The following is a 14,209-nucleotide window of genomic DNA, read 5'->3' as shown; positions in this document are numbered from 1 at the left end:
AAGCAGGTACCTGCCACGGAGCAGGCTGCTAGATAGCCCAGACGGACCTTGGTCACCAGACTTCGAGCAGTTGGACAACGCGCAATATGATGAGAAGTCGCGGCGAGTGGGTTTTGTATGTGCGTTGAGAGGCAGGCCAACGAAGAAATTGAATATTTGGATCGAAACATCGTCCAGAAGATAGCAATTCGAACTCGAGGAGTCATCGGTCTGGCCAATGACTGAAAATTGGAGTTTGCAAGTTCGAGTGAAAATCAGAATGAAGGCACCAAATTTGACGACCAGGCAAGCTGGCTGATGAAGAAACTGTTCTCTCGATTCATACAGACTGACCGTTCATGAGGGATCTCTGTCATTGAAGCCATCGCCTCGGTGCTCATATCTATACAGTATGCTGAATCATCTGTCCTTCTTTGTACAGTAACAGTAGCTGTACATCCCTTCTACGCCTGGTATACATGCATATGCGAACTCGAACACCGCCGCTAAATACAGAAAATCTTGCCACCATCGTGCTTCAAAATGACATGGCCGAGCATGGCTGCTGAGCGCCACCGTGCTCATGAAAAGAAATAAACACTGTCCTTCAGCCTCCGTACATCCCAGTCTCCCTTCTTCGGCACATTCGGAAACGTCAAGGGTAACCATAACCACACTCCAGCCCTGTCGCCGTTGCCTTGCGTCTTCTTCTTGGAAGGGGTACCCAGCATCATCATACTGGCATCCTGCTCTTTCCGCTCCGGCTTAGACGCTTCTGCTGAGGCTCCAACGAGTGGCTCAAGTGTGCTCGTCATGTCAACATCATGTGTCTCAAATACATCGTCGTGTTGAAGAGCTTCCTCAACTACGCTGGTGTCGGGTTCACCTTGTGGAACACTGCCAAGAGCTGTCTCACCAAGCGAGTTCTTTCCTCTTAGAAACTTCTCACCGTTCTGTTCCTCGAAAAGAGATGCGGGTGTGACCATCTTCTCACCCTTTACTCTCTCTGCTGGATCTTCAGAAGCAAGCAGTTGTTGCCTTTTGTATTCTTGCACTAACTCATAATATTGATGTTGCTTATGACCCTTCTTCAAGTTCGGAACATCTTTGGTAGTTGTGGCGCGCCACTTCAAGATATCTTTGGCCAGAGTGCTGTTTCCGTGGACCTTGGCAAGATAAAGATGACTTTTGTAGCGCGTTTCAAATTCCATAGCGAGGCGTCCGACAATGTCCTCGGTGTGCATCCTGATGAAGGCGTCCCGGAGAATAAGGTTGAGGCTGTCGATGTCAGCGGCATGAGTCCAGAAACTATCGTGTACGGCTGAGAATGTGAGGCCTTGCTCGCGGCACTTGACGGCAGAGAGCAACATGTGAGTTGCGTCGAGTGAGTGGATGAAATTGGGTGGGAACGCTTGAAGTTGCCGCCTCTTGTCGACACTGTCGGTGACATGAGGATCGGCAAGAACGATAGTAGCCATGTGCGTTTTGACCGATTGGCTTTTTTGAATACGATATGGCTGTACGACAGGCAAGCCGAGTGGTGTAGTCCAGACTACGGTAGATCGAAAATCTGTTTGCTCAAGTGCTTTGCGTTCCGCTAGGCCACCGTCACGCTTGATTCTCTTGTCGCGTTTACCATTCTGTTGATCGGTTTGTGCTGCGAAAAGCTGCTCCAATTGCGCCGGAGAGATTGAACTTGTTATCCTGTTTGCACAGTCTCCAAACCAGTACTGAATGCTGTGGGCTCCTTCAAAAAGCTTGCCTAGCCCCTTGAAGATCTTCCTCGCAACATATGAGGCAGCAGGAATGACTCGCTCGTTGAGATCAGGATGTAGATCATTCAGTTGTTTCTTGACCTGTTGCGTTGCGCCCCTGAATGTGACGCCATATACGTTGGTCATGACTGTTTGCTTGACAATCTTTCGAGTTATCCTTCCATCCATTTCTTTCGCGAGTTCGTCGCCCGCCTGGGCGTCTTGCTTGATATCGGCCTTAACCATTTCTGCGACACCTGTATAGACGTCAGCAGGCCTATCACCTGGCTCAAGATTGACCTGCCGCGCTCCAGCTATATCGCCTCCAAGAGCTGCATAATGCTGGAGACCATTACAGGTACCATCTTGATGAATCGGTAGGTGCGACACGTAGGTGAGGGGATTGCCAGAGTCTATAGCCTTGATAAGCTCATGACAAGTGGCCAGGCACTGCCAAGGATCTTCCGCCTTGAGCCACCACCTCTTCCCGTCGAGTGGGTTTTGCACCGAATCACGGATATCCTCAATGTGATCGTCGGCATACTGCGCCCGATCTGTCAAGCTAGCTTTGTCGTAACCACAAACGTTGGAAAGGTGAATCTTTAACCACATGAGACCCTTTTCGCCAAGTTCGCGCCCTTTGTCGAACAGCATCAAACCTCGAGCGTTGTCGGCACCCATCTGGTTCAAGTACGGTGGTATTGGATAAGCCCTGCCTCGAAAGTCAACATTGTGAGGGAGATAGAAGGTCTCATCGTAGAACGAGCGAGCGATCTCCATTTGAAAATTTTGGAAACATCGGTTCGAATGAATTCCACCCTTCTCATTGTTGATGGCTCGGATCTGCTTGTAATAATCGTATTTCTCTTTCAGCGATGCATCTTCTGCCGGCTTTTCAAGTTCGGGAAATACCTTTCCAACAGGCGGCAGATTTGCGATTGCTTCGCCGGAGTTCCAGGCATCGACCATGACCCTGAAAACATCTTGATTAATTCGCCATCCTGTTTGGCCAAGCACATCTAGACCGGCGTATATCTCGTCAAGGTCACCACGTTTTGCTGCTGCCTTTGTGTACGCTAGTTGAGCTGGGTCTGCATTCTTGACTCTGATCATTGGAAGTCGTGATTGTAGATAACCACCGTCAGCATATCCAGACCAAGGAGCTGGTTTGCAAATCATAGGTAGTTGCTTCGCAATAACATCGGCAACTGGCTCATTGGTCAAGAGAGCTTGTACATCAGAGTGCACAGAAACCACACCTACCCGACGCCCTTCTGAGAAGACAATTCTGCGATCAAAAGCAGGCTCTTGGAATGTCGTTTTGGGTGTTACTGATGTGGCTTCACGAGTTCCTCCAATCTTCGCCGAGTCCAAGAACATCTCGCAAAGGACTGAACCAAGTTTTGTGCATTGACTGGTAGACCATTGCACGAGTGATGAGGACCTAGAATTGAGCTCTTCTAGTTGTTCTTTTAAGCGATTCGCGTTGCTCGGATTGGCGGTGGAGTGAGCTTTCTGTCTCATCATGTTGCCAAGTGTCTCCCTTTGCTTTTCCATTCGCGCTTGCACTTCTGCCTCAACCATGCGACCAACGGCAATTACCAGGCGCACGAGCTTGACATCTTTGTCGATTCCCTGCTTGACCAGGACAGTCACAGTAGTGGTTAAAGTCAACGCTGCCAGAGTTTCAGGGTCTAAGAGTCGCATGAAAGGTCCGTACTCGGCCCTCAGCTTGTCTTCGTCGGTTTTCTTGGTCTTCGCTTCAGCCTCGCTAATTTTCTCGAGTTCGCCTTTGATCTTGTCCAAGAGTCCCTGATGCCAAGTCCACATGAGTGCTCCGATCTTTCCGGTTTCGAGCTTTCCAGCAACGCCCCTTTTGGCCATTTTCTCGTGTTCCGTTCTCCATCGCTCGGACGCAGAACTTAGCGCGTCCTGCTCCAGTCGAATCTGTCTTTGCCTCGCATGTGCATCCAATGTTTCCTGATCAGCGGTTTTGGCAGACTCCCATTCACTTAGCTGACTTGGGTCGTCGAACAGACTCAGAGACTTCTTCAAAGAATACATACCAAGGCCTTTCTGGGAAGTTTCGTTGATACGAGGCAGCGCTCGCCGCGAGACGACACCTTCTCGAACGTCAAGGTCCTCGATCTCTGCATCGTCCAAGTCTTCGTACTTTTCAAATTCCCCCTTCAGCAATTCAATCTCGCTCAGCTTTCCAAGGTCGTTGTCAGACAAGATTTCTCGCAGACTGGCGACCTCCCAGTTTACGCCATGAGTCTTAGCCATAGCCCAGTATCTTCTCACGGTACGGTCCCTCCGACTGCCCGACAATGTTGCCATGGCGGCTTTTATCTTCAATGCAAATGTCTGAGCATTGGGTGCAACGCCAGCCTTGGTCATTTCGCCCTCAACCCATCCATTGATTCTAGTAATATTCTCGGAAGACCTATTGTATATGTGATCGAACACCATAGCCTCCAGTACCTTGTTGTACAATCGTTGCAATTCGGGCTCGTTGCCTTGATGCATTGCATGTAGTTGTCGTAGAATCGACAGGGCTCTATCCCAGCGGTGTATTTGCAGGCAAGCGTCCAGCGTTGCCTCAACTTCCCACACGTTTCCTCTTATGTATGAGTGTTTCTTGACCATTCCCACGACTTCGTGGTCAACGGCAACCGTCTGGTCTATCATCAATATGTTGGACAGATCGGGAGCGAGTCGTGGCAACTGATACGCCTGAGAAGGAGATCCTCTCTGGCTAGCATAGTCGAGAGAAGCATAGCCATCATTTGAGTCGAACAAGCTAGGTGCAGGCGCAGCCGAAGCTAGCTTCCTCGCATTAGTCGACAGAAAAGCGGCAGAGGAAGTTCGGTCGCTGGTAGAGTGTGGTGCTATTGGTCTGTGGTTGGAACTTGTATGCGCTGAGGTTGTATGCGATGACCGTAGAGCGGGACAGAGCCATGGTAGCTGAATAGATTCTGCGACATGCTGGGCATACCGAAGATTGTGCCTCCGACGCACAGCTCGCGTGAGCATGACCTATCTTCAATGACCTCGACGCCGCAACCGTAGAGACTTGAAGTCGTTGGAAATGAAAGACGGTGGCGTCAAAGGTACTCTTCTTACTACCATTCGAGTTCTGAGAATCGTCGCGGATTATGAGATTAGTACTAGAATACAATTTGATGAATTGAAGAAGAGGCGACGCCAGAAACCAGGACAACTGGTGATGATGCTGTACAGTACTCGAGTACACCACGACTTCCAAAAAGTTACTTTGCGGCAAATGGCAGGAACGACGATCAGGGATCGATGGTTATCTAGGAAGGTCTGGCGAGACAGCAAGATTGTTATCGCCACCCGATTCTGAAGGGTCAAATTCAGGAGAAGTTAGTGGGCCCCACTCAAAAATTTGTACGTGCTTTTGCGCACCAACTGTCAAGCCATTCAAGTTCCGTACCAAGTTCGACTTGCTGGCTTTATATCGATCACCACGATCAGGTCTTTTATCATATGGGTGACTCGGTCCAGTGAGGCCCACGGACAACGAGACTTTCTTGTGGTTGCATATCCAGGCGTTCAATTCTCACTGCAGTGACCGGCTGGTGGCTGCCATCATCGCCGTCACAACCTCCCTATATCGCAATTCTTAGCATGCGATTGCTGGTCCTCGATTCATCTGTTGCGCGGCAGACAAACAATGGAATGAGCTCGAGCTTCAGTACGCCTCCTCGTCGTCCTCACCTCCAACTTTCTCTTCGCCTACAACCTCCCCAACCATATCACCCCCGTCTGAGTGCTTGCTCTCGCCGTTATCGCGGTACCCAATTACCTCCTCATCATCATTCTTTATCTCAGTCCAACCAGGAGCACCTGGTACGTAAGCATCAGGAAGATACCTTGGCTCCTTGTAATCCTCGACCAGCTCATTGAGCAGGAACAGGTCAAACTCCGGGTAGATCTTGGTGAAATCGTCAAAGAACCAAATACCGCAGTTGAGCTGTCGGACCGTGGCTAGAATCTTCTGACCTTTAGCTAGATGCTGTAGGACAATCTCCTCCACAAAGAACACATATACCTCGGAGCTTGGCTGTTCTGACCGTGCTGCTTTCCTCTCTTCTTCTGTGAGATCTTCGGGTGGTGCATTAGGGTCTTGCCACGCTTTCGCGAAGACTTTACCTTGTGGTCGATAATCGACGCCACTGTCAGTGTAAAACCCTATGCAGTCGGCTGTCGGGTATTCTAGGCGATCAATCTCGAAACCTTGGCCTTCAATCACCTTCACGACTTTAATACCCTCCTCGTCCTCATCAGCCAGATTGAGCTGAGTGAATTTGTCGTACACATCTTGGTCGGCTGCACCGGCAACAGCGTACCGCATGATGGCGTCTGCTTCTTCGAACGTAAGCCCCACAAAGACAGCAGTACCGTCGTAAGTGTCACCGCCCCAAACGCTTGTACCATCGAAATTGTCCCCGAGGCTCCCATACTTGGTCGAACATGCCATATTGAACTGGCCTGGCATCCATCGTTGTGCTTCGGCACATGCCCACATTTGGTCAGTGGCTTCTCGGCAGAACTTTCGTGCCTCAAGAATCTTCTCGCTAAACTCAGGACAGACATCGTGTTGCAAGAGGTAATCAAGAAAGCGCTCGACGGTCCTAGTGACAAATTGAACGTCGTCTCTCGTGTCGAAGGCGAAGAGGACTGGGGCCGACCGGGCCATGAAGCTTTGTGTACAACCCAGGAAATCGACAGCGTACTTGGGTTTGTCGGTGTCAGTGCTTTCGAGAGCCTCCCGCAGTTCGTCAGGAATCTGCACTCGAGAGAGTGCTGTTGCGACTTGGTCTTTGTCCATCTCTGCCTGATCTTGTCCTCCTACACCAATGTTCGGCCCGACTTTGATCCCGCCGTAGTGCAGCCATTTGTAGAAGACGTCTCTCTGTTCGGACACAAGTCTGCGGGTGCGTTCGAATCGTTGAATGGCTGTGAGGAGTCGACTGCCATCGTTAGTAACCTGGAACATGCTAGGTGCTGCACAGAAGTGCTTACTCAAGGAACGAGATCTCCCTGTAAGCGGTCAGCGTTTATTCAAAATCCAGGATTCAGGGGAACTTACGAGTCATACAGCTTCTGTTCCTCGGCATGCTCTGCTGGTGTCAACGGAGGATCAGCGAAGAACGGCTCCATTCCTGTCGGCTTGCCCTAGAAAATATGTGAGCTCGGAACCACAACTGCGCGTCAGTGTTACTCACCAGTCCTCGCTTGCTCGCGGGCTTCTTCTTGTTCTTCTTCTTCTTCTTCTTCTTCTTCTTTTCCTCGGGCAGATCTGCTGGATCAGTGACCACTATACCTTGAACACCTTCATTGAGATCGCCTCCGTCAGCGTCAACCCCGCCGTTGACATCTGCTACATGATTATCTTGACCATTCGTTGAGTGAACGGACTCTGAGACAGCAGTCCCGGTCTCGGCTTGTGGTTGCTGACCCTCATCCAGTGGTTCTCGCTGGGCGGCCACCAGTGGCAGAGCAGGCTGAGTATCCTCGGTCATGGTATCTGTACGTTGTCGGTAGGGTAGAGGCTTTGACTGATCCTGTGTCATACCAACTCCTTGCAAGTTGTAGACTGTGGAGGAAGGATCTGGCTTGAAGAAGGCACAAGTGGCTGTCTTGCAACCTTAAATGAAGACCACACACAGTAGTATCTTACCACAAAGACGAGACAACACCGTGCAGGTACAAAACGCACTTTGAAAATCAAAGCATTGCATGGAACAGCATCAGTATGTTGCGACCAGAAGTGATTATGTCTTCTTCACGGCATGCTGGTCATGGCTCCGTCGTGATCAAAATCTTTTCAAGCAAACATCTGAGGTGAATGAGAAGTTGGCAGGAAGTCGATCTCTCATTGGGGTGAAGTCATTGCGAGAACATCAAGGTTTCTCGATCTTGCTTGACATATAAGTGCTGCAAGCTATTATTGTCCGTGTCTGCGATAGTACTGAGCTCCTCGAGGGCAAGATGGCGACACTTGAGGAAGTCATGGAAGCCACGACTCCTGCCTATGAAGCCTCCGGAAGAAACACTGGCGATGCCCATGGTTGAGCTCTCGGCCCTCCGGACATTAGCGCCACCTGCCGGTCGTTTCAGGTTCTTTTGATTGAGCAATGATGATGCCTGGTCGCAAGTTTAGGTTTCAACGTCCCTGGCACGACCCGCATGAGCCGCTATCTTGGCCCCTAAAAACGATTGAAATGCCCGGACAAGCCGCATCTTCCTTATCACACGCACAAATAATCAGAAAGCATGATAACGAGAGCTGCTGCTGTCAACAAAGCGCTTGAAAGGATACATACCCCTATACTACAGCGAAACCGTCTTCAAAGGTGAAAATCAGTCGGCATTACTCAGTCTCGGTCACCTCCAACAACTCTCGGCGCGCATTACCGAACCAAGCGCCGAGATCTTCACCACTATCGCCAAGACAGACAGCAACTAAGCAAGGCAGACTCGACGACGACGGATCCCTCACCAGCATGTGCTAAACACATAAGTACAACAACAACCATCAATTCCCTTTCAGCTCCTCGTCTCAACCCAGTGTTCTACTATCGACCTTCCCAACTGTCCAATAACCCACCATCCTCAAAGCTCACTCACCCTGGACAATCCCATCAACCTAACCACACCTCACGACAACCAACCCACCACAGCAATGTCCACCACAAACCACAATGGCACCACCCACCACCCCACCCCACCCCCAACCACAATCCCCTACACCCAAGCCGCAGCAGGCCACCAAGGCATCTCCACCAGCACAGACGGCACCCTCCTCATAAAACCCTGCACACGCGCCGAAATCGACTTCTACGAATCCGCAAAATCCCATCCAGCCTTCCAAGCCCACATGCCCGTCTACATGGGTAGTCTAACCCTCGGCAACCCGGAGATCCAGAAACACGCATCTGTGCTACAGGGTCAACAGGGCGGTGACGACGACACTACCAAAACGGAAAACGGTCTCAATGCGTCGCCCAAACCAACACTACCAGAGAACAACAAAGACAAAACCCACCGCCGCGCAACCTCAACGCACACCCCCATAATCTCCGAACCCCGCATCGCCCGCTCCGCAAACAAAGAATGGACACCCAGCGGCGGCGCAAAGCTGAGTAGCAACCTCAGTATCGTCCTCTCCAACGCAACCGCCGGCTTCACGAAGCCGAATGTCATCGACCTGAAACTCGGCGCGCGCCTATGGGACGACGATGCGCCACTTCCCAAACGCGCGAAACTGGATGAGGTCGCAGCGAGTTCGACGAGCGGGAGTTTGGGGTTTAGGGTCGCGGGGATGAAGGTTTTTGTTGGAGACGATGAAGTGAAGAGGGAGGTGAATACGGAGGTGCATGATGGGTATAAGACTTATGATAAGTTCTATGGGCGGAAGAATGTGGATGGGGGGAGTATTGGGGAGGCGTTTGAGGCGTTTTTGTATAGTTGCGGGTTGCCGCCGAGGTCCGCAGGAGGTATAGACGAGGACGTGGAGAGGGAAAAGAGGAAAGCGCTGCTGAGGAAGAAGTTGTTGGTTCAGAGGATGTGTAGAGAAATCAGCAGTATTGAGTATGTGCTTGAGAGGGAGGAGAGTAGGATGTATAGTGCTAGTGTGCTTATGGTGTATGAGGGGGATCCGGATGCGCTGGAGAGCGTGATTAGGTACAAGGAGGAAGGTGGGAAGCTGGTTGATGCGGAGGCTGTAGAGCTGGAGGAGGCAGATGATGCGGATGAAGAGGATGAAGACATGGAGGACGAAGAGGAAGCAATGAAGCAGAAGCTCAACGAAGTCGTGATGATCGATTTTGCGCACGCGAAGTGGACGCCCGGGCTGGGACCGGACGAGAATATGTTGAAGGGTGTGAGGAGTATCAAGTCGATATTAGACGGGTTGTTAGCGCAAGTAACGAAGCAACTAGACAGTTGAAAGGAACAAGTCCAATATTAGTAACATGCAATCTCGTACTGCCAGTATCAAACGTCGTTCAACTGCTCCAGAGCCATTTGAGATCCACCATACAGAATGTGTACCCAACGCGCTTGTATACCTCAAAGCTTACTCGCCTGCCAAGCATATGCCACCCTTGCAAGACTGTCGAGCAAAGGCCAGATAATGGCACGGTCCACTCAGCAGCAAAGTCGTAAGGGCTATGACCGCCCGGATCATCCACTCCACCTCCTCCATCACCATCCAGCATCGTCGGACTCATACCACCAGGTTCTAAACTCATATGCAACCTCCTTGAGTACCCGTCCAACTCTCTGAGACAATCATCGTAGTGCTCTCGAAGCTCAGGAATTACCTCCTTGAAACGTCCCACCTCCGAACGTGCCTCCGCTATGAGGCTTTTCATCGCATCGACCTGCCCAGTGGACGAGACATGGTCCAGGAACCGTTGCCAACCAGTCTTCCACCACTTCTCAGGCACTTCATGCTCAAGCAGCAGGTTCAGGAGACTCGAGTCGCCAATGTTATGACGCTGTTGTGCCTCGTGGAGTAGCGCTCCACAGGAAGCCACGAAATCGCGATGCTTTTCGGCAATATGCTCATGCTTGTGAGATTGGTATGTATCGATGATGTCTTCTTCTCGGCCGAGAACCTCTCCTGAGACAATGTTAGTGGAAGGTTCAATCAAGGTGATTCTCGCTTACTCAGCGCTTCGTTGTTGCTGGTCGCGATCGCCTGGCGCATGCCTTGCAAGGCGGATTCGAGTACACGCCAAAAGCGATGATGATCACGCCCGCATTTGCACCACATTGCGAGCGGGGGTACGAGCCCACTCATTGACTCCATAGCCTGCTTAGCTGTAGAGAATAATGGCCAATGTCCACGCAAGAGCGTCGATTGGACTTCTTGTCTGAAAGCCGATGTCGCGGCTTCATCAGCATCAAAGCTTGGCACGCGTTCCTGGATCAAGGTAGAAGCCAGTACAAGTGTTTCCAGTCCTTCTAGCCGTGCTCGCAGCTCAAGCAGCTTAGTCAAGCAAGGGTCAGCTACAGGTGTTGACCATCGTCTGAACCATGCTTCACAGTCATACACTCCTTGTCGTACAAGCCACATATATTCATCGTTCGATACATCGGTTGGTGGTGGCATATCCCAGAGGGAACCTGCAAACCTGTCACCCTCATAGGCTGTCACGGGCGGTAACTCCTGTTCACCCTGGCTGGAACATGGCTTCGCGGGTCGGCGATACTCTGTCTGCTTGATCTCCGGCATTTCGTCACGCAGGCTGAATACTTGTACACCGGGAGTTTCGGACTTCCTGACGGACTTCGTGATTCGGTGCGTTGCATATTGCCGCTTGCGCTTCTTCGCACCTGTCGATCGATAGTCGTCCATGATATACCGACCAGTGGCCGACGACCGGTGCTTGTCGTGCCTGTAGGCTTTCAACACCGTAGACAACTGGAAGGGCAATCCCTGTGGGAACCATGGGTATTTATGTCCGCGCATGTCGGCCAGTGACTGGGCGTCAGCCTGGAAGAAGCACTCGAATTCAATTTCCTATGCGAGCTTAGCGCATCCGGCACCGAACCTGCTTGGTGGTAGCCGGAGAGCACCTGGGAGTCAGAGATTAAACCAGTAGCACAGAAGCCCTAGCTAGGCTTAGGAGGCTCAAGGCGAGCTGACGTCGTTGTGCGTTATGTCGAAGCAGCATTCAATCTAAGTTCCTAATGCGGGAACTGAAAGTATCCTTGGTGTGCATAAGGCGTTTTACCTGCCAGCGAGGAACCTACGCTCGCTACGGTGCTATTGCTCGTCTTGCCTTGAGAAAAGCAAAAGTGAAAGGCCGAAGGACCGCACGTAAGGTAATCGGTCAACAATCATCGAGCTGCCATGCCTATCGGTGCATGAATACAGCGAGACCTTAAAGGAGCTGCAAATAACTGAGATGCTGCATCACTCTTGTTCGTTCGTTTGTTGCTTTTACTGTACTGCTTGAAGGCCAAAGGATCCGTCCGATCACGCACGGTTCGTCACGAAAGCGTATGCAGTAGATACAGTGCATCAAAAAGTGGCGGCAATAACAAGAGTCGCTGGTTCATGAAAATTGCATTATGCTGTAACTCATCAAGCTCACAGCCAGAACAGCTACTGGCTGCACTGCCGCCAGCTTGAGAAGCACCCCGCTAGGGATGTTCGCGGACACTGCAAGGTTCGTCCTCGTAGCAGTAGGCACACCAGTCGCCGTAAACACGCCTGTAGGTATTGAACTCGTCGTTGAGGATTCGCCATCTCCCGAAGCCGATTGCGATGAGCTTGCCGTGCCAGTAGTAGCAGGTGCACCCATCATCGCACTTGATGGTGGCACACTCGGCCTCCCAGCAACACTGCTTACACTCTCCGCTGGGGTCGACCAGCTCGCGGATTCGCTGTACAGCACGCCGTTGATAAGGATACCTGCTCGATTTGCGATCATATTCTTCTGATCCGTGTTGCAAGTTGCATTCATTGCTCGGAGGTAACATGTGGGATCAGCGGCACTGGGAGCGCTATTTGTGTGTGTGGCATTTGCATCACCAGAAGTCGAGAAGTCGGACGTGTCGATGGGTTGGCCGAGACTGATATCGGTACCTTCGATGACTCGAGAGAAGACCGTGAATGCTGTTTCTGGTTGATAGGCTGGAACAAGATGACCTGCATCGTAGATGCGTGCAAAACTCAGGTTCCCGTACTCTCGCACGACTCCACCGATATATGAATTGTTGGTCACAATTGGCGCATACCCGGCAGAATACCATGGAGCGTACGATGGTCCTGCTGCGCCTGCAATAGCGAAGGACACTGCTTCGCCTCCCAGCCAATTACAAATGTAGTCCCTATCGCCATAGATCAAAGCCACTCGCACGCCGTCGTTCAGCAAATCAACAATGTCCTGCAAGTTTCCGTCGCGAGCGTAGTCGCCAGTGGCCAAGAATGACCCGGCGACGGCAAGCGAGTCTTGTGTATAGTTGACAGGAGTGCCAATAGCTTGCTGAACGTCAGGCTGATTCAGATACTCAAGGTACAACGAGTCTGGGAAGGGATCGAGCAGATCCTGGGAGATGTCGTACAGCGATCGTCCCGAAGTGGTGTAAGGACCAAGGACATTGTTCTGGCAGTAAGTCTGTGCAGCTGAGCAGGCATCATTAACAGCTTGAACATCACCGTCGTCTTCTGGATCGAGTGCGGCTTGTTGTGCGCGACAAGTGTATGTCAGTTGCTGGCAGCCATTTATTCCACTCCATGCACTAAGAGCGTTGAGCTGTTGAACTTGGGAGATAGCTTGAATGCCATATGTGTTCGCATATGCGAATCTTGGAAAGAATGGAGATTGAGTCAAGACATCAAACCATCCATTAATGACACCAAGTGAGGTAAGCCTGACTTCCAGAGCACGGTTTGAGAATGTTTGGTCGGCCATCCGACGTTCATTCTGTTCATTGGAGAACGAAGCCATAGCAGGCCCAAATCTGCCACCGTAGGACTCGGTGAAAAGGTTTATACCGACAGTACCATCACCATCGCCGCTTGGACGAGTACCTGGATTGTACTGTGGAAAGGTAGCGAGCCAGCCTTGCAAGAAGTGCCAGGTCGCCTGTGCAGCAATTGCCGAAGTGTTCGCTGTTGCAGATCCTTTAGTTGAGGCAAATGTGCCATTCAGGAAAGTCCATGGGGGTTGAGACACAGGTACATCAGAGGGTGGTGTAGACAGCGTCTCATCGAGCAGATTCAAAGACATGTTTGTGAGCACGTCGTAAGAGAACCCAACCTGGGTCGGCTGGTCGAGAAAGAGTATATTGCTACTCCTGTCCCACCCCCAATCTCTTGCTACTGTCCCTAAGGTGTCCCCATTAATCTCGACGACTTGACAGGGACCCAGCTCTTGAAATAGCCCAACCATAGAACTGCTTCCTGGCCCACCATTAACGAAGATGGTCAAAGGTGCATCTTCAGGTACCTGACGAGCTTCAATGAACCAGAAGAAGGTATTGATCGAGTAATTGCCTTGCGACGGCGAAAGGACATTAGGGGGTAGACGAACATAACCAGTGTACTGCTTCTGTGTCTGGAAGACTGTTGTGCAAGTGCCGAACGGAGGACTCTTGAAGCTGATCGTGATATCCGGGTTGATCGGTGATTGGATAGTCGTTATGCCATCTTCACTGGATGGGGGAGATTGGGCTTGCGCAAGAGCAGGCCACAGGCTCGCAACTAGGAGGGAGACCGCGAGAATTGCACGTGTTATGTTCCCAGACATATCAACATCTTGCTCGTGGTCGGTCAATCGCTCAAGCGGTGAGCGACGAACTTGAAGGATAACCGAGCAGTCTACACGTCAATCCAAGCAACGTCAGGTTTAGTGGACGTCGACTGCGGTCGAAAGGTTCAGTCTGCTGTGGTTTGAAAGTCGCGGGTCAAATTTCAAAGATTTTCG

At 51.2% G+C, this 14,209-nt stretch overlaps 4 protein-coding genes across 4 annotated transcripts; 1 reads left to right on the top strand and 3 right to left on the bottom strand.

The window, feature by feature from the left end:
• Window positions 1-560: 560 nt before the first annotated feature.
• Window positions 561-4,720, bottom strand: RPO41 (DNA-directed RNA polymerase; the record flags this gene model as incomplete). Its single annotated transcript, XM_064877853.1, has 2 exons — window positions 561-4,624; window positions 4,675-4,720. The coding sequence occupies 2 exons, from the start codon at window positions 4,718-4,720 to the stop codon at window positions 561-563; spliced, it is 4,110 nt and encodes a 1,369-aa protein (XP_064726578.1).
• A 731-nt stretch (window positions 4,721-5,451) lies between these two features.
• Window positions 5,452-7,285, bottom strand: PMZ80_009458 (uncharacterized protein; the record flags this gene model as incomplete). Its single annotated transcript, XM_064877852.1, has 4 exons — window positions 5,452-6,733; window positions 6,786-6,803; window positions 6,853-6,938; window positions 6,989-7,285. The coding sequence occupies 4 exons, from the start codon at window positions 7,283-7,285 to the stop codon at window positions 5,452-5,454; spliced, it is 1,683 nt and encodes a 560-aa protein (XP_064726577.1).
• A 1,163-nt stretch (window positions 7,286-8,448) lies between these two features.
• On the top strand, window positions 8,449-9,714 carry PMZ80_009457 (uncharacterized protein; the record flags this gene model as incomplete). Its single annotated transcript, XM_064877851.1, has 1 exon — window positions 8,449-9,714. One exon carries the CDS (start codon window positions 8,449-8,451, stop codon window positions 9,712-9,714), a length of 1,266 nt encoding a protein of 421 aa, XP_064726576.1.
• Window positions 9,715-9,772: 58 nt separating this feature from the next.
• Window positions 9,773-14,032, bottom strand: PMZ80_009456 (uncharacterized protein; the record flags this gene model as incomplete). Its single annotated transcript, XM_064877850.1, has 3 exons — window positions 9,773-10,392; window positions 10,569-11,295; window positions 11,873-14,032. The coding sequence occupies 3 exons, from the start codon at window positions 14,030-14,032 to the stop codon at window positions 9,773-9,775; spliced, it is 3,507 nt and encodes a 1,168-aa protein (XP_064726575.1).
• Between the last annotated feature and the right edge of the window lie 177 nt (window positions 14,033-14,209).

This window comes from Knufia obscura, assembly GCF_036327395.1.
Source record: "Knufia obscura strain CCFEE 5817 isolate CBS 148926 chromosome Unknown scaffold_13, whole genome shotgun sequence".
Taxonomy (NCBI): Eukaryota; Fungi; Ascomycota; class Eurotiomycetes; order Chaetothyriales; family Trichomeriaceae; genus Knufia; species Knufia obscura.
This window is presented reverse-complemented; position numbering and strand designations above follow the sequence as displayed.